The following is a 23168-nucleotide window of genomic DNA, read 5'->3' on the forward strand; positions in this document are numbered from 1 at the left end:
GGTGTCATGTTTAAGCTTGAGCATTTGAAATCATAATTACAACAACAACTCAAAACTTTATTCAATGATTACTATTAAACTTTTATGCTCCGTATTAATCTTAAAAATTCATTTCCCAGAAGACTACTGATTAGAAATACCATGATTCACAAATTTTAACCAATATTAAGTTTTCAAATATCCCTATGATATCTGTTTTATTTTTCCAAGAACTAGGAATATAAAAGTGGATGATTACTTCTTATATCTTTTCACTATCATGTTTTGACTCAGGTTTCAATCTAACCAAAACATATAATATCATTTTTGAACCAATAATTGGGTCCAGATAGAGATTACAATGCAACCTGATGGACATGTTAATGGTGTAGGGTTTACAATTGTAGACCGCTACAGAATAAATGGATGTAGTTTTTATACTATCCGTTATACAAATGGTATCCTTCAACAAATTCCTGAACAGGTGATGTATGATCATGCATCTGATGCAATCCAGAAGTATTTACGGAGACAGAAATGACACTTTATCAAGCTGTGAGAGCCCGAGTGTTATATTTCGAAAGTTTTGCAATACAAGCATTGGGTGGTAGAGTATTTAGTAAATACGTAGCAGAATTTCAAATTTTATATCCATTCATCGTCAAAGAAATCAAAGTGGTGACTCCCTTTTCTTGTAGAGATTGAAATGCAACCACAAAATTTATCTTAGTAACTTACCCTTTCCAACCCTGTTGATTAAAGTACTAAAGAGTACTCAAGAGTTATACATCTTGCATATCACATGCCCCACACAATGTATCAAACACAATCAAAATGTAACAACAAGAGACCGTTTCAAAAATAGAATTACTAATTGGTACTAAGTAAATATGGATTTGCCCCCATTTATAGCCAAAGTGTCTGTGCTTCTGTAAATTACCGCAACATTATAAAAGGATACTGAAATGACCTTGGATGTAAAATAATGAAATTACTTTTCTTGATACCATTATAGCGTGGTTTCATTTCTACAGCAAAGCAAATCTACATTTCAAATACAATTTTCCATACACTAACTTCAAACTACAATGCCCCAAGAATACTTCAACGGATCAGAATTTAGAATTTTATTTCGTGATGTCATCAAGGGAAAGGTTTTTTATGAAATCCGTTACGAGAATGGTTTACTTGAATTGATCCCAGAAACCGAACTTCGTAAACAGGCCCCAAATACACTCCATAAATACTTACTGTCATGTACTGGATAGTTGGCTTTTTTTTTTATTTTTGAGTAAACTGGATCGTGCTTAGTTGTTATCCGTATTTTATTTATACTTTTTATATAGGTGATTTTTGATATTGAATAATTAAATTATATAATCTTTATTAACACTTTGTTGTGTTCTAGAAAATCAAACAAATGTAGAATATATCAATGTGGTACTTTTAAAGTCTCATCGAAGCCTATAATGAATCCGACAGTATAACAATTTTGTATGTGGATTTATTTCATGAATTTGCAACAAACAAGTCGGCGACACAATACACATGACCACAAAGTTTACTTATTGGGTACTACAAGCTTCAAACATAAGTATAAAACTTAAAATCCCGATTTGACAATTGGCATCATTCCCTAGGTTCTTGTAACCCATCACATAAAAAGCTTAAACTATATTTGAATTTATTAAGACTTTATAAAATCATATTTTTATTACGTTCTTCAATGATATAAATGAGACCAAAATAATCTACCATGAATTCAAACCAGATCAAAACAATTTCAAACAATCAAACATAAATTTGATCCTTTAACACCCTACTTGATAAAGACGAAAAAAGTAAACTACGATAATGTCAGATGGTTCTTTTAATGGTCACCCTTTTACTATTGTACGTCGAGACGTCGTATTTGGTGTAGCTTTGTATACCATTGGTTATCTAGGAGGAGGGTATGAAACACTTCCAGCACTTACTCTCAAATTCCATGCACCACAAGCAATCAAAAAATTTAAAGAGAGAAGTAAAAATAAATAGACAAGGAGTAAGAGAAAGTTAATTTATCTTTGTTACTATGTTCGTGAGAGTTTTGCGTAGAGATTAAACCCTAAGCTTTCTTAAATAGTTTATTAAACCCCTATGTTTAGAGAAATAGGATAAAGAAAATAGTATATTAAGATTCTATGTTATATTTAAATTAAATCATACAAATCTTGTATCAATATCTCAAATTTGGTTGCAATGATTTTGTTCCTATCAATTCATTTCAAAAGTTCTTTGGTTTAAACGGAATTATATTTTTATAAGCATTTGCATAGTATTATAATGGCACAATAAATTCTCTTTTGGCCTAAATTGATTAAGCTTTAAACTCGGGTATTGACTCAGAGAATAGCATTTTAATACTCAAACTAGAATCAATGATCTCAAATTAATGCTACAATCTTTTTCACTTACAACCTTAAAAGTGTATCAGAACTTGCTACAATATTATTGAATTATAATTGAATGGTTTGATGTATAAAAGAGAGTGATTACATCTTTGACACCATACGCTAATGCTGTCAACTAAGCAAACTAATCTGCAACAAATACAAAAGACACAAGGCAACCTAAAATCAATTTGAAATCTTTAACCAACACTATTTATAATGCCAGATGGATACTGGCGTGGTCTATCTTTTACTATTATGAGTCGTCAGCATATAAATGGGAAATCCTACTACACAGTTTTTTATGAAAATGGTGAATATGAAAGCTTGTTAAAAGAGACACTTGAAAACGTTTACCCAAAGGCAGTTGCAAGGTTTAATGAGAAATGGGACGGAGCCAAATGAAATTATGGAAGTTTCTTTAATGTTATTTATAAGGAATGATGTGTATAGTAATAGTTGTCAATATGTGTAACAAGTCTATATTTGTGTATAGGAGACCTTGAATTTCCATGATTGAATCGTATATTCAACCAGTACTTTCCGATAATTCAAAATTTGACAACCAAATTGTCTACTTACTTGAGCTTCTCCACAAAAAAATTGTAGACCTATGACAAATCACAGAGAAAAGTTTAAATATCATTAATCACATCACAATCATCTGTATTATAATATGTAAATAATCTATAAAAGCTATTCATTATTACCAAAATGTGGCAACATCCTAGAAGATTCAGGAACTAGACACCTCAAAACCAGTCATAATGCCTGATGGATCGATCGGTGTTGCATATTTCACAATCATTGAACATCATTATAAAAGAGGAATAATGTACTTTACTATTGAATTTGAGAACGGAAACACTAAAACATTACTGGAAACGACTATCATGCAATATGAGCCAAAGGCAATTTTTAAATATTTTGGAAGATTTTTGGAATAAAGACTTGGTGTTCAAATAGAATTTGCAGTTGAGAGTGGTTGCAGTTATTTCGATATGAAGCAAGGCCTTCGGAATCCAGAGCTACAACTTGTCTCATTTAAAGCGAAAGCAGTTGCTAACATCAAAATGAGAGAGGATCTTATTAACAACAGTTTATTTAGAGAATTCTAGAAAAAATCGACTCCTCATTAGGCCAACCTTGGTTCAGTTATTGCTTTTTCTTTTCAGCACAGTTTATCGATTAAAGGTCTAACCAGTGAATACAATATTGAGCCACAAGCGTGAATTTGTTGGATGGGGTCTTTGGTTTGGTTAATCCTTTGTTAGAGGGTAAGAGGCTTTACATAATACTAAACTACACATACAGGGGGTTACAATATGCTTCCACATAATAATAACTCTCCATACATAATTTAAAGAAAAGGTGTTACTATTGAAAACCAAGCATATTTTTGCAAGTGGCTTTCAAACCAATAGAAGAGAAAACCGTTTTCTTTATTGTCCGAACGGCTATTTAGCCAAAGAGTACAAAAACAAAACAAGTTTCTTGGTTCTTATTTCCGTAATTATTTGCTTCTAACCAAAAAAAAAGAATATATTCCGCCACTTTTCAGTATTTTTTTCCTTTATGTTTATTCTGGGCATCACGTGTTTTTAGTCCTAATTAGTCCGAAATTATTAATTCTTAAAATCTTCATCGCTTTTCTTCTTGAGTTCTCTTCTCTTTCTACATTAACTACATTTCAAAAGTTTTTTTGATCTCTTAACTTTACTCATATTCTAAAGAAAACAGTACGGTTTTCACTGAAAGAATAGAGATAATTGAAAAAAAAATGACAGATATTCCAGAATCTTTGAAGCCCTTTGTCACTAAAAAAGTCATCCATTCAACTTGGGCAGGAACTTTTTTATGTAAACCACAAGCAATTTTCCAACCAAGAAATGTTGAAGAGATCCAAGAGTTAATCAAACAAGCCAGATTGCATGGAAAGACCATTATGACAGTTGGATCGGGTCATTCTCCAAGTGATTTGACTATGACTACGGAATGGTTATGTAATTTAGATAAATTCAATCATGTATTATTAGAAGAGCCATATTATGCCCCAAAATCACCCACCGATGACACCCCTGAAATCAAATTCGTTGACTTAACAGTGGAAGCAGGAACCAGAATTTTTGAATTGAATGAGTACTTGAAGAGAAACAATTTGGCAATCCAAAATTTAGGTTCTATTAGTGATCAATCTATTGCTGGGTTGATTTCTACTGGTACCCATGGATCAACTCAATATCATGGTTTAGTTTCACAACAAGTTGTGTCAGTGAAGTTTTTAAATTCTGCTGGGGAATTAATCACTTGTTCTAGTGTTGACAAACCAGAGTATTTCCGTGCTATATTATTGAGTTTAGGGAAAATAGGGATCATTACTCACGTTACTTTGAGAACTTGTCCTAAATACACCATCAAATCTAAGCAAGAAATCATTAATTTTGAAACTTTATTGAATAATTGGGATAATCTTTGGTTGGAATCCGAATTTATAAGAATATGGTGGTTCCCATATACCAACAAATGTGTTTTGTGGAGAGCTAACAAATCAACTGATCCCTTATCTGACCCAAGACCTTCATGGTATGGTACCAAGTTGGGTAGATTCTTTTATGAATCTTTATTGTGGGTGAGTGTTCATTTATTCCCTAGATTAACTCCATTCGTTGAGAAATTTGTTTTCGGTCAACAATACGGTGAAGTAGAAACTTTGGGTAAAGGTGATATTGCTGTTCAAAATTCAGTAGAAGGGTTGAATATGGATTGTTTGTTTAGTCAATTTGTTAACGAATGGTCATCTCCATTGAATTCCGGTCCAGAAATCTTAACAGAATTGAAAAAGATTATTACTGACGCGTCTCAAACTGGTGATTTTTTTGTTCACGCTCCAATTGAAGTTAGATGTTCAAATGTTACTTATTCTGATGAACCATTTACTGATGATAAAAACCAGAAATCATTGTACCCATCACAAGAGTGGCTTTCAAATCGTTCTAAGACGAGTGCTGGCCCAATTCCAGGTAACAATTTAAGACCATATTTGGACAACTCTCCTAAATTACCATATTCTAAAGACGGCAAGATTACCAACGACCAATTAACTTTGTTTATCAATGCTACCATGTATCGTCCGTTTGGAACTAATGTTGAAACCCATAAATGGTTCCAATTGTTCGAAGATGTTATGAGTAAAGCTGGAGGTAAACCTCATTGGGCTAAGAACTTTATTGGATTGACTCAAGATGAAAAATATGACAAACAGCAAGATTTGAAAACCCAATTAGAATTTGGAGGTAAGCCATTCTACACAATGTTGGGTTTTAAACCTGTTATGCAAGATTGGTTTGGTAAAGATTTGGTTGCCTTCAATAAGGTCAGAAAAGAAACTGACCCAGATGGTGTGTTCCTTTCTGGTAAAGTATGGGCCGAAAGAAACGGTATTTTATTAGACTAGTATAAGCAAAAAAGCAAAGAAAAAAAAGTACTGGAAAGAATGATTTCTGAGTTTATGTGTGTATATATTAGAGCAAACAGATAAAAACCCGAAAAAAAACAGAGACATTTTATTTTATAGGTGGTAGTAGTTATTTATCTTACAATTATTGTAATGTACATATTCTATGTGTTGTTTTTATCACACCATCAATTGGACTCTTATTTGAAAGGTGCTTTTAATGGATCGATAACTGTACCTTGTTTGACAATAACTCTTGGCATAGTCAATTTCTGATGGGTTTCTTTTGATGTCCATTCTTGACCCACTGGCATTCTCAATGATCTTTCATATTGTTCTCTAGTTTCAAATGGATATGGAACGTGACTACTTTGATATTTCAAATTCTTCTTATTGACTTTTTCGTTTATGATTACATTCTTCATGTTTTTATCTTTACGACGATCTTTTGCCATTACCCCGTCAATCTTACGCACCACTTTTCTCTTCTTGGGTTTTGAATCACCTCCAGCCCAATCACCCCATCCAGGTAATGTCAAATCCTCTTCTTTGTCGTCTTCTTCTTCGATGACACGTTTCTTTTCATTCTCAAACTCACTAACAACATCATCACCTGCAAAAGCTTGTTTAATCAAATCCTTTTGTTTAAACATTGTTGGAACCGATTCATCTTCATCCTCGGAACCATCTTGGTAAATATCATTAACAGCCAATGTCTCATTCACATCAATTAAGGTATTATCATCACTAGATTTGTGTTTTTTCAATTTTGATTTGGCTAATTTGGCAGCTGCTTTAGCCAATTTTGAAGACTCTTTATCAACTGTAGTTATTTTGGCAGAGTTCTTTTTTGTGGTGTCGTTATTAGCACTAGTATTAGATGACAACCATGGATTTGATTCATCGACAGGCAAAACTTCAGGGTTAGATTCTGATTTAGCTGATGTTTTTGTTTCTTGGTTATCAATGACTTTGTATTTTTTGGCTAATTTTTTATCTAAAGATTTAGCGTTGTCATTTTCAATGTCTTCTAATGCTTGCTCATTGGTATTGTCATTTATTTGGGATGCTGCTGCTGGTGTATATATTCTTCTTCCTTGATTCTTAGTGACATTAACTGCGCTATTGTCTTCTTCGAAAATTTCCAAATCACCTTCGCCATTCTCTAATTTTCTCAACATTTCCAATTCTTTCAAATTCTCTTCTCTTTTCCGAGCTTCAGCTTTTTTCATGAAATCCATATTCATAACACCTTTACCCAATTTGCTTCTCAAGTTATTTTCATCGTCTATATCATCTTGATCGTATTCATTTATAATATCATCAGCATTTTCATCGCTTTGGTCTCCGTCTTCAAAACCCATTTGTTTGGTACGCAACTTTTCACCTTGTCTTAACATTTCTTCCAATTCAGCTCTATTGGAGGCATCTTTTGATAATCCGCTTTTTATCATCGATTTAGCCCATTGTGATTGTGTCTTGTGTTTCAAACTCATTCTTTCAGTTGCTCTTTTAGTATCGTGGTCTTCATCTTCCATGTCAAAATCTTCACCTTCAACCATTTCTTGATTCTTTAATCGTTCACGCTTTTGAATTTTATGATACTGTTTGGATTTGATTTTCTTGATTCTCTTGGCTCTTTTTTCATCTCGGAACATCAATTCACGCATCAATCTCAATTCGTTGGTTCTCTTTTTCATCTCTTCGGGACTCAACTTAGCCACAGCAATTTCTTCAAATGTTGCCTCTTTCTTGTCGTCAACAAGCGAAGATTCTGTTAACACATTATTGATTCTTTTTTCAAGTTCAGTAGTCGGCACATTATCTGATCTAAAAGTAAGGGCTGAATCCCGAATAGTATCTTGCTCTTGATTGATCATTGGAAATTTTAAAACTTCAGCTTGTCTCAAAGCTTGAACAGAATCTTTCCATTTACTGATTTCTTTCTTTGATAATTCATAGGCAGCTGCACGATCATTTCTTTGTTGAATACGTTTAGGTAATGGGATGGCAATGGCTTTAGACTCTTTATCAAGTAAAATCGCTTTATTATTTTCATCTTCATTAATATTAGCCATCATGTCTTGCAATGATAACTGATTACCCCCTGTGGGTAAATTATATTCATTTTCTTGTCTGGTTTCAACAATCAACTTTTTACGTTCCTTGGGTTGCCTGGAAGCAATTTTCGATTGTAATCTGTCAACAGTTTTCAATAAATCAATATCTTCATCGTCATCATGATTTCCAAATATTTCTTCCTCATCTGTTGATTCTTCAAAAGAGTCGTCGTCTTCGTCTTCGTCTTCTTCGTCTTGATCATCGTCCTCCCCCTCCTCCTCGTCTTCACTAGATTCTGTTTCCCATGTATCATTCAACACAATATCATTTTGGGATGTGTTCCCCAAAGTCTCATCTAAGTCACGATCATCCATATCCCAAGCTTCAGATAAAGTGACTAATTGCCCTTCGTCAATACTACTATATCCTTCATCTTCACTTTCACTTTCATTGACCTTTTTACCCAGTCTTTTCTTTCTAGCCTTATCTCTAATAGTTTGTGAAAATTTGGAATTCAAAACATCATAATCATCATCTGATCCTAATGCATCATCTGAATCGATTTCTTCATCTAAATCAACTTTAATATCATCAGATTGTAAATATTTTCTAGCATCTAATATCCCATCTTCGAATTCTCTTATTTTGTTATCATATATGGAGAGTTCATTTCCTTCATCGTCATTTTTTCTATGATTCTGTTGTTTCTTCTTGTTGTTCTTGGATTTAGATTTCTGTTGTTTATTATTACGAGCCATTTTTCCCTATAATAAGTTAGCTCCGGTGAAGAGATGAGTTAGAATTGTGAATATATTTGACTATTTTTTATTGTAAATTTTTTTTTTGAGTGATGAGGTCTTGATTACATAATCAAGAAAATCTCTCAATCGAGTGGAGCAATAAATTTGATTACTATTATCGTAGTCAACAATACAGGAATATGACTTTGTAAGGAAAAAAAAGGATGTAACTGGTAATTGTAATAGTATTATACGTTAGAACAATGAAAACACTTTCTCTAAACTGTCAGGAGTTGGTGTTAAACGACCAACAGAGGAATTGGTTTCCAAAGAGAAAAGTTACAAGACCTATAACTTGACAACACTCATACTCATTTCTTAAAGTCCATTCTTTAATTCAGATCGGGGAGGATTACAAATATTCATGTCCAAAGAATAATGGCAATAAAACCAGCTTTATATAAGCCATTACGATTTCACTCGCGCGTCTGTAATTATTTTTGTGTAGTATTGAGTCGTGGCTGACGAAATATTTTAAAAATTAAAAAAAAAACTTAAAAACAACAACAATCAAATAAAAATCATACTTTAATCAAAAACAAGTTTTATTAGATTAACATATATATACATATATTCATGGCAATGTCAGAATTATTAAAGAGATACCAACAGTCACGAAAAGAGGCTACAGATACAAGTAAAAGTAGATTACCCTCGATTAAAACTGACCCAATATACCCTTCATATTCCAATTTAGATGGAATCAGAAATCAATCACGATACCAATCACGAACTTATGGCGGTATAAGCAAACCAACAAAAAAAACTTCTTTATTAAACACTTCTCCAATATATAAGAAATACGAATCATTAAATTTACCATCATCGTCTCAAATTTATAAAAGAGAAATTGAGAAAAAACCTAGATTCACCATTAATGATAAAAACGAAGAAAGTATATTTTCCAAAATCACCAAATATTTCCAACACGGAGAAGAAAATGAAGAAAAACCTGAAAGAGTGGATATTGCTGATAAATATCTAAATGATGATAGAGATGAAGTTGATGAATTGATTTTACGAGTTAAAGAACTGGAAAAAAAATATGAAAGAGAACGATTAAAAAAATTGGAAGAGGATAATAAACGGATTCAAAATGAATTAGATGATATTAAATTGGAAAATAGGAAATTGAAAGATCAAATTGAAAGAATGGAAATTAGAAATAGAAAAGAATTGAATCAATTGGATAAAAAATTGTTTGAATTGGAAAATAAACTAATTATGGAAACTCAAACAACCAGAAGATCAAATAATTATAGACGGAGCACTTATTCAAAAGACGATTAATATAGCAGTAATAGGGGTATACCGACTGACAACTAGAAAGGAATATATATATATAATGGTAGCTGGATAATTTATCAGGTTAATTTGTTTGATGTTATCATTCTAATTGTAGAATCACAATAATACAGGTCCCCTTCCTAAATAAAGACAAAAACGACCAACCAATACGTATGGAAACGATTCCGAATAAAGCAATTGCTGTTGTTTTCATTGCTAGCATTGATCTGTTTGGCATCTCCCCACTCTCGATAGTGCCAACAATACTGCAGAGCGGAGAAACTTGACACCTACCGAATCGAGTAATTAAGTCGGTGTTTCGGAGTAATCCTAATCCCCATCTGTCAAAGCCACTGAAGAAAAAAAAAATTTCAAAGATCTTTTCAAGAAAATCCGACAATTGCAAAAAATAATAAGCCATATAAATTAATATGATTTTGCTCTTCTTAGATCTTCCGTTGGTTACTAAATTATTTAGACAACTCCGAAAACAAACAACTTTGTTCTCATAATGGTGTCTAATACTTTGCCGGAACATGAATCCAATACCAGTCTACATGATATGGAGAAAAAGCAATTGGCTGATCAGTTAGGTGATATTCATTACAAGATTCTCCCCATTAAAAAACTTTTAATTTGTTTATTTTCATTATCTTTAGCATTATTTTTATCTTTTGTTGATCAGACTAGTGTAACAATAGCATTAGCCACTATAGGCAAAGATTTGAATGCAGAAACAACAATCAATTGGGCTCCCACGGCATCATTATTGGCAAATTGTATATGTCAAGTATTATTTGGAAGATTATCTGATATTTTCGGCAGGAAAGTCATGTTAATAACTTGTTTAATTTGTTTATCATTAGGAGAATTAATTTGCAGCTTTGCTAAAAGTGGAGTTGAATTCTTTGTCTTTAGAGCATTAACTGGATTAAGTTGTGGTGGTATCCAAAGTCTTTGTATGGTGATACTAAGTGATGTTGTCACTTTGAAACAAAGAGGTAAATACCAAGGGATATTGGGTGCTAGTGTAGGGTTAGGAAATTCCATTGGGCCATTTATGATGGCAGCATTTATTGAACATAACACATGGAGAAATTTCTATCGTATGATGTGTCCCATAAATATTCTTGCATTTGTTATTATTGCAATTTTCATTGATACAAAGCAACAAACCAAGCAATTGAATCAATTGTTAAGTAAATCAGAACAATTTAAAAAATTGGATTATTTGGGGATGTTAATTGGTTGCTCTGGTTTGACTTTATTGTTGGTATCTATTAGTAGTGGTGGATCAACTTATAATTGGAATAGTGCCCCTGTTATTTCTATGTTTGTCATTGGGGGTATCCTTTTGATTACATTTTTATTTGTTGAATGGAAAGTTCCTGAATTGCCCATGATACCACTTAACCTATTTTCTAGATTTTCGTTGGGGTTGATTTTGGGTTCAAACTTTTTCTTTGGAATGGCATACTATGGATTTACATTTTATATTGCCTATTATTATCAAATCGTTCTTGGATTAGATTCTATTCATTCAGCGATTTTGATGTTGCCCTTAGTGATTCCTCAATCAGTTGTTTCGGCGATAGCAGGACAAATAATAAGTTATACTGGACATTACATCTACGTTATTATATTTGGATATTCACTTTGGACTTTATCGTGTGGATTGACGTTATTATTTGATTCAAACACTAATTATGGTGTTATTACCGTGGTGTTACTATTAATGGGAACTGGAGTAGCATGTACTTTCCAACCAACAATGGTGGCTGCACAAAGCCAAGCAAAAAAATCAGAAAGAGCAGTTGTAATAAGTTGTCGAAATGTCATTAGATCTTTGGGTGGTGCTGTTGGTTTAGCGGTGGCTTCATTAATTATTACCAATAGTTTGTTGAAGGAAATTACCAAACAAGAAAACCGCCAAGACATATCTTCAACTTCGTCGGTGCCAACAGGGTATTTAATGTATTTGAAAACTCATGTTTATTCCAAAGTCGATACAACTCAATTGACGGCCGATCAAGTATTGATTGTCAGGCAAATGTACATGCAAGCCATTCGTAATTTCTTTTATTTGACAATACCCTTGTTGGCATTGTGTTTGATTAGCAGCTTATTTGTCAAAGATAAAGGACTCCAGTGTATAGATGAAGAACCTGAAAAAGAGGAAAAGGAGTTGCAATAAGGAGACAATTGTTGTTTTAGACTATCGTATACAAATGTTTATATATTGAAGTGAATTTATATACTAAAAAAAAGTATCGATTTTATTATATTGCTGTTATTTGATTGTAATGGCTTGATGATTAGTTTTGATGCCCATTCAATATGTCCTGAATATTGTTTCGTAATGCATTCAAATCAACATTTTCTTGTAAATAACCAATACCTTCTTCTACTAATTTCTGGATGTTGTCATAATCAGGCTCATTCCCATTTCCATTCCCAAATTGGCTATTAATATATTCAAAATATTCCGATGATTCATCCAAGTTTTCTTTAATGTTTTTTTCAACATTGGTAAATATCGACTTGATATCATTCAAATTGAACTGTGTAGCAAAATTTAGAATATTACTAAAGCCAAACCCCCCATTCTTTGTTGTACTATCATTAAATGCCTTCAAGTGACCAAAAGATTTTTTCAAAAATGGGACATCTTGATAAATGAATGTTTCCCAACCACGTAAATATATGACAAATACAAGAAAAACGAAAAACAAAACAAATATCAACTTGATTGTGAATATCATAAAATTAAACCAGGATCTAAGGGTTCTGACTAGTATTTTATATATGATATACACTCCAAGTATGAAAAATATAACATTAGTAATGTCTGGATAATTCTTATGGGCATGAACAATCAAAGTTATGGAGTTTCTAAAGAAAAACTCTAGTAAAAACACAATTATAGTTCCAATTTGAACAAAAATATCTTTGACTTCCATGATTGATGTAACGAGTTTGAATAATACTATGTCTAAAATCGTGTTCTAGGATAATGATTATTAACGAATGGCCCTAATTGAAATTGTAACTTTTCAAGTGTCTGTTTTTGTTACTATTTCCACCTAAGCAAAGTAATTTTTTGACTTCTATAGTAAAATAATTGTACAATGACACACGACTGTCAATCACTATATAAACTTTGCCATCGCTGCCACATTTTTTTTTTGAAAATTTTTTTTGTTTTTTCCCTTTTCTTCTTTTTCTTCTTTGAAAGTTGTTTTACCTCCGAAGTTAGAAATTTGGCAGTTTATTTTAATGTATTTGAGGTTGTTTGAGATCTTTTGTTCTTGGAAAAAGAAGTAGGAGCTTTGTCTTTTGCTTTTTTTTTTGTTAGAAAGCTTGTTGTTGCAAAAGTATGTTTTATTGAAGATTTCGCCTATTAAGTTAGGGAAGCCTTTATATTACTTTTAGTGGCAATTTGTTAGAAAGATTGAGAATGGTTCAGATATATAATTGGTAAATTGTTGATAATGTATTCGGATAGAATATATTTCTGTGGTTATTAAGAATATTTTAAAGGTTGGAAACTTTAAAGTGTCCCGTTATATCACTACATTTTTGTTTGTAATCTTGTATGCTTGTTGAATTTGATTCACCATTTATTCAGTTCTATATAGACTTCACTGGAACTCTTGTTTCCGTTGATATGACGTAATTCTATATCGAGTGTATTATCATCACGTGACTGACATCCAAAAAGAGATATGTGCTTTTAGCAAGCAAGAGATTTTGAAGAAACTTTTATTCTTTTTAAATCGACACATGAATATTTCTGAATAGAACTGTCATTATATACTCTTTTGCATGAAAAGAAATTGAACAATTGTGTGGTTAGTGCCGCAATCAGACGCAGTTGAAATATGTTTGCTTTTTTTTGCTTTTTAACTGGGTTAACACTGCAATCAACAACAATTACAACAGAATAGAACTGAACTGAACAACTATAAAATAATTTCTTTTTCTTTTTTTCCCACTTCTTCTTTCTGCCCTTGTTCAAAAGTAAGAGGGAAAAAAAAAGTACTAACAAAACAGATTCCATACAGAGATTAAAAAAAAAAAAATCAGTTTTGAACATTTACTCTACTTTGTCCCCAATCTTACCGATTATATTTATTTAAACTCTTTATTGTTTAGGACAACAACGTTCATAAATTAAATAAAAGATTTTGAATATCAGGGAGTATTGTCTCATATACACAAAGCTTTTTATGCATAATGTTTTTGAGAAAAAAACCTCCACAAATATCGACACTAGACGAGCTTCAACAAACGTATAATGATTGTTGTAATTTGACGATAAAAAACCTAACATTGGAAGAAGAAAACAACGTGGAAGATGCTTTGAAAGGTTGGAAAAGCTTGCATACCTCATTATTATACAAATTGGATATATTTGATAAAATGAGTTCAAAATTGAATCCTGAAGAGAAGACAATATTGGGCGAGTTAAAGGGAATTCGTGATGAAAACATCAAGCACTTGATACGTGTACAATTACGATTGGATGAAGTGAATCGAAGAAAGCATAGGGAAGCAAACCATGGAGCACCACCTCCACCGCCACCGCCAAGATCAACTGTGAGCAATAGTACTAGCAACATAAATGTCCCACTGACACTAAGAAATTCGTCGTCACAGTCAACGTCAGCAGGTGGTGCTGCTTCCAGACCTATGATGAAATCGTTGCGCCCGCATTCTAATGGACACAGTGCATCGTCGTCGTCATCATTATCCAAAACTCATGCCAGATTGAAGCCCAAATCAGTTCAAGAGGCATCAACTGCAGCAAGTGCATCATGGACTAAACCCATAACTTCACAACAAAAATATCAAATATCGAAATCAAATTTGAAGAGTAAAAAGGATGATTTATTCCAAGATTTTGATCAGGATACTTATACACCCAATCGAAATGATAGTGGTAATTGGGAAAAATTTGCAAATTCTCGATCGTCGTCGGGATTGTCAGAATACTCAAATGAAGAAGATGGGGGTGATTACAATTTAATAGATCTAGATGATTATAATGGTAACGGAAGTCTATCACATTCAATGGATGATTTAACAATAAAACCAGTGATTAGTCCCAAAGATGCTTCATCATCTTCAGCATACACATCAATACCCGCACAGCAACATCATACTCCAGTACAGTCTAAATCACTGGCAGGAAATGCAAACAAGTCTAATGGTTTATTAAGACCATCCCAGCAAATGGAACACATTTCTAAAAGTACTTCGGATATAAGAACAAAACCAAAGATCCCCTACGTTTATACTAAACCCAAACCAATGAACATTCAAAGGCTAATGAGACAACTGGCTTCACAATCCAAATCATCGCCATCGTCGTCGTCGCCGTCGAACAAGCCAGTAACTACAAGTAAAGTTGCAGCTACAACAGCCGGTAAAACTGCAAAGCCCAAGCCTAAATCAAATATTACATATAATTTTGTCCGTGCACCAGCACCAGGAAAACTTAAAGCAGCAAATTCTACCCCTACTACTACTAGTAGACCGCGTACTAATGGAGCCTCAGCTGGTACTGTCAATAAACAGGGAAGTAAACAACCATCAACTTCAGTACGACGCCCCAGCAAGCCAGCAGAAGATGAGCAAATCAATAGTCCCACAATGGATGATTTACTTAGTGGGTACGAAGATAATCCTCAAAATGATTTAGATGAAGACGATAACTCCAAAAACTTGATTTTGACTAATGAAAAGCATCAAGACAAATTGATTGCATCTATTAGAGGCATTGATCCTACTGCAGCAAAGCAAATATTAAATGATGTTGTGGTTCATGGAGATGAAGTTTATTGGGATGATATAGTTGGGTTGGAAGGAGCTAAGAACTCACTTAAAGAAGCTGTCGTGTATCCATTTTTACGTCCAGATTTGTTCAGAGGGTTACGAGAACCAACTAGAGGGATGCTATTATTTGGGCCACCAGGAACTGGGAAAACTATGTTAGCTAGAGCAGTAGCTACAGAATCCAATTCTACATTTTTCAGCATTAGTTCATCCTCGTTGACATCAAAATATCTCGGTGAATCAGAAAAGTTGGTGAAAGCATTGTTTTTGTTAGCAAAGAAATTGGCACCTCTGATTGTGTTTATGGATGAAATTGATTCATTATTAGGAGCTCGTACTGAAGGTGAGATTGAAAGTACCAGAAGAATTAAAAATGAGTTTTTGGTTCAATGGTCTGAATTATCTAGTGCCGCTGCTGGAAGAGAAACTGATGATGGTGATGTATCGCGAGTTTTGATTTTAGGAGCAACCAACTTGCCTTGGTCAATTGATGAAGCTGCTAGAAGAAGATTTGTTAGACGCCAATACATTCCATTACCAGAAGATGAAGCGAGAATATCCCAAATCAAAAAATTGTTGAAATACCAGAAGAACACATTAGATGATTCTGATTATAATAAATTAATTGAATTGACAAAAGGGTTTAGTGGGAGTGATATTACGGCTTTAGCCAAAGATTCAGCAATGGGTCCATTGAGGTCATTGGGAGATAAACTTCTTTCCACGCCCACAGAGCAAATTCGTCCTATAAGCTTAGAAGATTTTGAAAACAGTTTGAAATATATTCGTCCAAGTGTATCTTCTGATGGATTGAAAGAGTATGAGGATTGGGCTCTGAAATTTGGATCAAGTGGAGCATAGACAAGAGAAAGACAAGGGAGAACTAAGAAGGGAAGAAATTTAAAGAGCGGAGTATGGACCCAAGAAGCTTTCTGTTGTAATGACGCATTCTGATCAGCAGTTTGAGATGATCCAGAAGTGGAATTTGCAGTAGAATCTTGAGTAGACATGATGAATCTTATATAGAACAGTTAATCAGTATATTAAACTTAGTTATCTAAATCCAAAACTAATGCCAACTTCAGGGAAGTAGGCCCTCTATATATAGTCGGTTAGTAAACTTTAATACAGTACATTTACAACTAGGTTGTACGTTTATGGTCAGTGAGATTTACACCATATAAAGTCATCGGTGGCGAATATACTCGAGTATAACCGTGAAATACAGCCACTCTTGATCATTCCCCAGTATATGATTCTTCTAGTATATTCTACCACATATGTGACTTTCATATGGACACTTTGGACTTTCACAGTAAAATGACTTTACAGTAGCTTAACGCAGTCATTTGTTAACAGTAATTCATATTTTGTGCATTTCTGCAGTACCACTTTATTCATCTAGATCTTTCTGGCAATTTCCATTTGTCGTGTTCTTACGAACTGAACATTACCATACCAACACTTTCATTTATTGGTTATATCAGATTGTCGAATCAGCTTTGGGTATTAATGAAGATCAACTGAATACAATTGGTAATGTTTTTAAGAAGAAGATTTGCCGGAGTCAATATTATAGAAAATTTTAAGTCAATTTAGAAGGCTAATAAACAACAAAGTAAGAATAAGAGATGAGGTTGTGTTTGCATTGAGTAGATTATCGTCTAAAAATATAAAAGGGAGGGAGTCAAATCGAACTGGTAAAAGGCTAGCAAGTCACTTTTTTTTTTCTTTGTTTCAATTTTGGAAGACAGATTATTTATTAAGTTGCATATAGATTAACACAGAGTGTTATGAGTATTATACGTTGTAATTCGTGTAAACTGAGCTTTAAGAGTTCAAATCTTGTATGTTTAGGTATTTTGAAATTCATGTTTAACACTCTGTTGCATTTGAAGCCCAGATGCAGAAACGATTGTTTACATGGAAAGTAGGATTCAACTTTGTTTTGGATAGAGTGTTGTACTGGTATCAGTATTATGTTTGTGGTTGGGAGGCCACAGATTCAAACTAACTTTTCTCTATTTTCGTCAGAAGTTGACCATTTGAAATGGTTAAATGTGAATTATTTTGGCATCTTTACCCTCCCTAGCAAGCATTAAATTTCTGGTGGCAACTTAAATACGATGTATACATTGGTTCTTCTAATAATTACCTTTTTTTTATGTTATTGTTTACGGTATCATATAATGTAAACAACACATGCATGTTAATAAAAAGTGGTTTCATTGTCAATTGCCAACAAGTTAGTATTTGTTGTTGTTAATATGCTCACACATCGGAAAAATAATATTTCCCTATGAATAACTGCCAAAAATATCCAAATAAAACTAAATTACAAAAAATCAAGCACAACCACAACAATTCCAATAACAACAACAATCCAGAATATTGGCATGTATTTTTTAACGAGGCTTTTCTAAATTTCTACTTCATTCTATATGCTGATGTATTGCTAGCAGAGGCTACTTGTAATTTTTCAAAAAATAAGGAGACACTCTGTTCGGCTAAAAATGGCAATATGTCTGCGATAGTTATTGAGCACTTGTGGTATAAATCAACCCATTTGATACATATACGCTAACACCAAATAGCTTATTCGTCAAGAAATAGTAACTGTAGATTTTCTTAAGAGTTTTAAAACCCCTTTTATTTGGGAATCAATTGTTCGGTATTAGTTGTATCTTATTTCACGACAACTACAATAACAACAAACAAACAAACTACTCTCAGGAAATAAAGATTTCCTCTTTTGATTTTAATACATGTATCCCAATTGCAAAGCTATCTCACCCCCTTTGAATTGTTTACCCTCACGATCGCCACTTGTAAAAAACAAAAACAAACAATTCTTTTAGTATTGTATTATCAAAGACAGACAAAAAAACATACAAAGACACTACGTGTATTTGTATTAAGTTGTTTCTTTCTTATACCAAGAGTCTAGAATTATCATAGACACGACCTTTCACGTATGCAAGTGAAAGCTTCTCTTTTTTTTTGAAGGAGGGAGGGTGGGCAGATTACAAGGAAGGTTTGTGTAATTTAATAATCTGTAACTAAGTTCCATTTTTTTTTTGCTGCACAACGGAAAAAATATTATTTTTTTCTGTTCTTGCATTTTGTGTTTTTGCAGTCATTTTCTTGGTGGTTATGAGCCTACATAATTTAGTTTTGGCTGTATATGCATAGTTTATACAGATGTAATAACCTCTGCAGATAAACATACAATTTCTGACTTCGATGATATTTCGTTTCTAATTTCCTTTCTTTTCTTTCACCCTGGTTAAATTTTTTTTTTTCATCAGTCACTTGTAAATACGCATACATCCATGTATAACGAGTCTGCATTTTATGAGCTGATTTGTATTAGCTCAAACAGGGTTTCTCCTTTTGTCCTAACAACAATTTAGTAGTAAATGTAACTACGACAATCTCAATCTTTTCAGAAGTTATACTTTTTTTTGGGTATATAAATAGACAGAATTCCCTGAAGATTTTGATCTTAATTTTTTTTTTTTTCTTTTCCTTTTTCTCTTTCTTTTTCTTTTAATCATTCTTCTTATATCAACAACTCCATTACATCTTAAGCTTGATATTGCTGCTTTATTAACATCTGCTTCAAGTTTACATTATTAGCTTTAACTTTCACTTTCATTTTCAATTTTGTTTGCTGCTTGTCTAACAGTTTATTATCATTTTGCTTTTTTTTTCATACTACAATTAACTACAACTTCATCATTCTCGTTTGGATTTCAACATGGAAAGAAGACAATTTAACACATCCAACATTAGAAACGGAACAGGCCGTCCTCGTAAGACTCCCAGATCCAAGCTCTATATGGTTTACCCCCCACTTTCAGGTGAGGACTCAACAAATCCTGAACCAGAAGAGGGTAGTTCACAGGAAAACAATCCCACAGAACCTAGTTCCTCACAATCAAATTCAGTACAAAATCAAGACCAAAGTGAAGACCAGAGTCAACTACCACAACAAGAACTGAATACACAACAAGAGCTGAATACACAACAAGAACTGAATACGCCATCACCCAGGGCGTCAAACACATCAACTGAAACTCCTGCTCCTTTAAGTCCCATACAACCAGGAATTCGAAATATTCCTCTGGGATTATTATTACCACAAGAAAAAGTTGGCCGTCTTATGGGATATCCATTTTACCGCGATTTTAATTTTACCCTAAATCCAGAGAGATATCAGAAACTTATTTATGTGTTTCAGATACTTAAAAATGCTGCTCGTAATCACAGAAATGGAGCTTCTCTACTTAGAAAGTATTTCCTGTTAGCGAGAAGGTCTAAAAGAACAACAGACATGTTTGTAACCACCATAGAGGAAATGCGGAAGAGGCTGTTGGAAAATAGTCGTAAGAGAGAGCTCGAGGAAGCGCAAGAAAGGGAAGAGTCAAATAAAAGACAACATACAGAATCAAGTGCAGAACCAAATGCAGAACTGAGTACAGAATCAACTACAGAATCAAATGCTGAATCAGGTGCTGAACCAAATGCTGAACCAAGTGCAGAATCAACTACAGAATCAAATGTTGAATCAGGTGCTGAACCAAATGCTGAATCAGGTGCTGAATCAGGTGCTGAACCAACTGCTGAATCAAATGCTGAACTAAAGCAAAGAATTTGGGAAATTTTGAGTTACCGTTTAGAACAATCAAATAATGAAACAAATAACACGGGTGAATCAAATTCAACAAGCCAACAACCAAGACAATTGCCAAACAATGAACTAATTATGAATATCAGAGTGTTGCAAAAGAATACCCATGCTAAACCTGTACTTGGAAGAATCAAATTTACTCCAGATAAATCCAACAAAACATCATTAACGGGTCTGCAAAATAAAGTACATTCTACAAATACTCAACAATCCCAAAAACATCCACAGCAGATATTAACTAACTCTGAAACACACAAACCTCAGCAATATCTGGCTCAACTGCAACAGCAAATGGTTCATCAAACTAATTCTCATGAACCTCTGCAGAAAAGATCACCACCACCACAACAACAACAACAAAAACAACCATCGGTACCAACATCATCAGTACCATTACAAGTATCACAAAAACAAAATCAGCAACAACAAGAACTACCACTTCCACCTCAACCTCAACCTCAACAACGAACTGCACCTTCTGCAGTAAAACAGCAACAACTGATGCAAATGCAACCACCACCACAACAACAACAACAGCAACAACGTCATCAACCGTTGCAGCAGTCCCCACCAACAATGCCATTGCAGCAGCAGCCAGTCCCACCAGTGCAACAAGTACAAACAGTACCACCACCACTGCTGCAACCACAAACACAACTTTCACAGCAACAGCAACAGCAACAGCAAGCTCAATTGCAAATGCAGGTGCCACGGTGTTACCAATATCAGAATCGACCACCTTCACAACAGCGTCAATACTCACAAACACCGCAATATAATCAACCACCACCACAACAAAAGGTCTATGCTCTACCACCACAACAAGTTTATGCTCCACCACCACGACAAGTTTATGCTCAACCAACAATAGCATGCAAACAACAATATCCACAACAATTGTATGAGCAAGCACCGCAAGAAGGACTGTCATATCAACACCATTACCAACAAGTGCAACAAAGGCAAAATCAACAACCTTATATGCAGTCAGCACCTACGTATCAACAGCCTCATGTTCAGACACCAAAATCAACACGGTCAAATAAACAAGAAAAGCAACGACTTCCAAAAGGACAAGAACAGGTTCCAAAAGCAACACGTACAATGTTCGAGGCATTCACAGGACTGAACATAGCGGTGGAGAAATTAAGACAACGAACTTTGGATAATGGAAGAGAGCCAGAGAGGTTAAGGACAGAGTATGTAAATGTGTTATCACTGCCTGAGAGAGCTGCTGAGAAATCTACTTCACGTTCTAAACAATCATCGAACCAGAAACCGGTAGTGAAGCAACAATCATCTTTCCCCCCTCCAATAAAACACCAACAAACACAAGAACAACAGGGAAATATATTGCCACCAGTATCACAGTTATTAGCAATACAATCATCGACGGTAACTTCTCGTGGTTCCAATGCCAGTGGTGCAGTAATGGGTAGTGGTAATACCCAACGTGTTGCTAGTAGATCATTCACAAATACTTTTGTTGCTGAAGCTGTTGTTAACAATGCTAATAATAGAGGTGGACCAGTACCACCAACAGGACCAGAAACTAATACAAGAGGTGGCAGAGCTAGTACTAGAAGTAGTGGTAGACCTCGGGGTAATCGCAGTACTCAAAGAGCTGAAGGGAATGTGACAGGAAGAGTAGCAAGAAGCACTGACGGTTCTCAAAGTCAAAATAGTGGAAAAGCTTCCAAAATTTCAAATATCAGAAATTTGTTAAATTGAATTTTTTTTTAGATGTTTAGTTGTAGTTTAGATCAAATTTATGTTTAGTTTGTTATTTCAATATATGTGTTTAGTTTGTTATTTCAATATATGTTTAGTTTATTGTTTCAACTTACATGTAAAGTAGAATAGTGACACTCTAAAGAGTAATAAGTGTTGTTTTTTTACTTAGCAGAATTTTCTCACATGAGGTTTAAACACTTGAAGAGAAAACACCAATAAATGTGTGTTATACGAACACTTTAGTAGAAGAATAAAATAGGGGATTGTGAATTAGAGCATACTTTAATAAAATATCAGTTCTCTACAATACTACCAATAGAGATATTACAACAAACAAAAGCAGCTTCTGGTAAACAAAAAATAAGAACTGCAAGTGTGGTGCTGTTTGTCGTTTTGCCCCTATTCTCCAATTAAAAACACATTAAAAAGGTTTTCCTTTACTATTATTGTAGAATACAGAATCCTTTCCAGGGCTGAAAGTTTCCAGATATTTTTTTACTCTCAAATTGTTGCCAAAAGTTTAAGAATCAAACTTAAAGCTGTTTATTATGTGTGATCATTGTGTTTCCAACAAATCTGGTGATCAAAATCAGATAAATTAAAGTTTTTAACAATGCTTTTTAGTAACTAGTAGGGAAAATTTCTTAGTGTAAACTTGAAGAAGTTTGGTATCTGCCAGTTTACGCCTCTACCGTTTAACTTTCTTTTGTCAATGAGTAATAAACAACAAAACGTGCTGACCTGTAGCATCAGACAATCTTGAATGTTTGGCAAGAGGGGAAAGAGTCAAAAAGCACAGTTCTGGATATTGTTCGTATGTACAAGAGGAGAGAATGCTTTAGTGTATTTCCCATACTTTTAATAGCGGAATTAAATAAAAAGTGGTACAA

The 23168-nt window shown here is 33.7% G+C and overlaps 8 protein-coding genes across 8 annotated transcripts, besides 1 other annotated feature; 5 read left to right on the forward strand and 3 right to left on the reverse strand. All coding sequences in view use genetic code 12, as the record gives it.

Moving 5' to 3' along the window:
- Window positions 1-4191: 4191 nt before the first annotated feature.
- Window positions 4192-5865, forward strand: ALO1 (D-arabinono-1,4-lactone oxidase; the record flags this gene model as incomplete). The annotated part of the gene is made up of 1 exon (XM_714220.1): window positions 4192-5865. One exon carries the CDS (start codon window positions 4192-4194, stop codon window positions 5863-5865), a length of 1674 nt encoding a protein of 557 aa, XP_719313.1.
- Window positions 5866-6065: 200 nt separating this feature from the next.
- Window positions 6066-8684, reverse strand: CAALFM_CR09800CA (uncharacterized protein; the record flags this gene model as incomplete). Its single annotated transcript, XM_714221.1, has 1 exon — window positions 6066-8684. The coding sequence occupies one exon, from the start codon at window positions 8682-8684 to the stop codon at window positions 6066-6068; it is 2619 nt and encodes an 872-aa protein (XP_719314.1).
- Window positions 8685-9302: 618 nt separating this feature from the next.
- CAALFM_CR09810WA (uncharacterized protein) lies at window positions 9303-10016 on the forward strand (the record flags this gene model as incomplete). Its single annotated transcript, XM_714222.1, has 1 exon — window positions 9303-10016. The coding sequence occupies one exon, from the start codon at window positions 9303-9305 to the stop codon at window positions 10014-10016; it is 714 nt and encodes a 237-aa protein (XP_719315.1).
- Window positions 10017-10524: 508 nt separating this feature from the next.
- On the forward strand, window positions 10525-12207 carry CAALFM_CR09830WA (uncharacterized protein; the record flags this gene model as incomplete). The annotated part of the gene is made up of 1 exon (XM_714223.1): window positions 10525-12207. One exon carries the CDS (start codon window positions 10525-10527, stop codon window positions 12205-12207), a length of 1683 nt encoding a protein of 560 aa, XP_719316.1.
- Window positions 12208-12328: 121 nt separating this feature from the next.
- CAALFM_CR09840CA (uncharacterized protein) lies at window positions 12329-12973 on the reverse strand (the record flags this gene model as incomplete). Its single annotated transcript, XM_714225.1, has 1 exon — window positions 12329-12973. One exon carries the CDS (start codon window positions 12971-12973, stop codon window positions 12329-12331), a length of 645 nt encoding a protein of 214 aa, XP_719318.1.
- A 773-nt stretch (window positions 12974-13746) lies between these two features.
- FGR46 (Fgr46p) lies at window positions 13747-14109 on the reverse strand (the record flags this gene model as incomplete). Its single annotated transcript, XM_714226.1, has 1 exon — window positions 13747-14109. One exon carries the CDS (start codon window positions 14107-14109, stop codon window positions 13747-13749), a length of 363 nt encoding a protein of 120 aa, XP_719319.1.
- Window positions 14110-14249: 140 nt separating this feature from the next.
- YTA6 (putative AAA family ATPase) lies at window positions 14250-16712 on the forward strand (the record flags this gene model as incomplete). The annotated part of the gene is made up of 1 exon (XM_714227.2): window positions 14250-16712. The coding sequence occupies one exon, from the start codon at window positions 14250-14252 to the stop codon at window positions 16710-16712; it is 2463 nt and encodes an 820-aa protein (XP_719320.2).
- A 72-nt stretch (window positions 16713-16784) lies between these two features.
- Window positions 16785-17315: a long terminal repeat ((kahu-Rb) Long terminal repeat (LTR) associated with the transposon Tca15; about 531 bp long, 17 copies per genome).
- Window positions 17316-19611: 2296 nt separating this feature from the next.
- On the forward strand, window positions 19612-22275 carry DEF1 (Def1p; the record flags this gene model as incomplete). The annotated part of the gene is made up of 1 exon (XM_714230.2): window positions 19612-22275. One exon carries the CDS (start codon window positions 19612-19614, stop codon window positions 22273-22275), a length of 2664 nt encoding a protein of 887 aa, XP_719323.2.
- Window positions 22276-23168: the final 893 nt, after the last annotated feature.

The sequence above is a fragment of the Candida albicans genome, chromosome R, assembly GCF_000182965.3.
Source record: "Candida albicans SC5314 chromosome R, complete sequence".
Lineage (NCBI taxonomy): Eukaryota > Fungi > Ascomycota > Pichiomycetes > Serinales > Debaryomycetaceae > Candida > Candida albicans.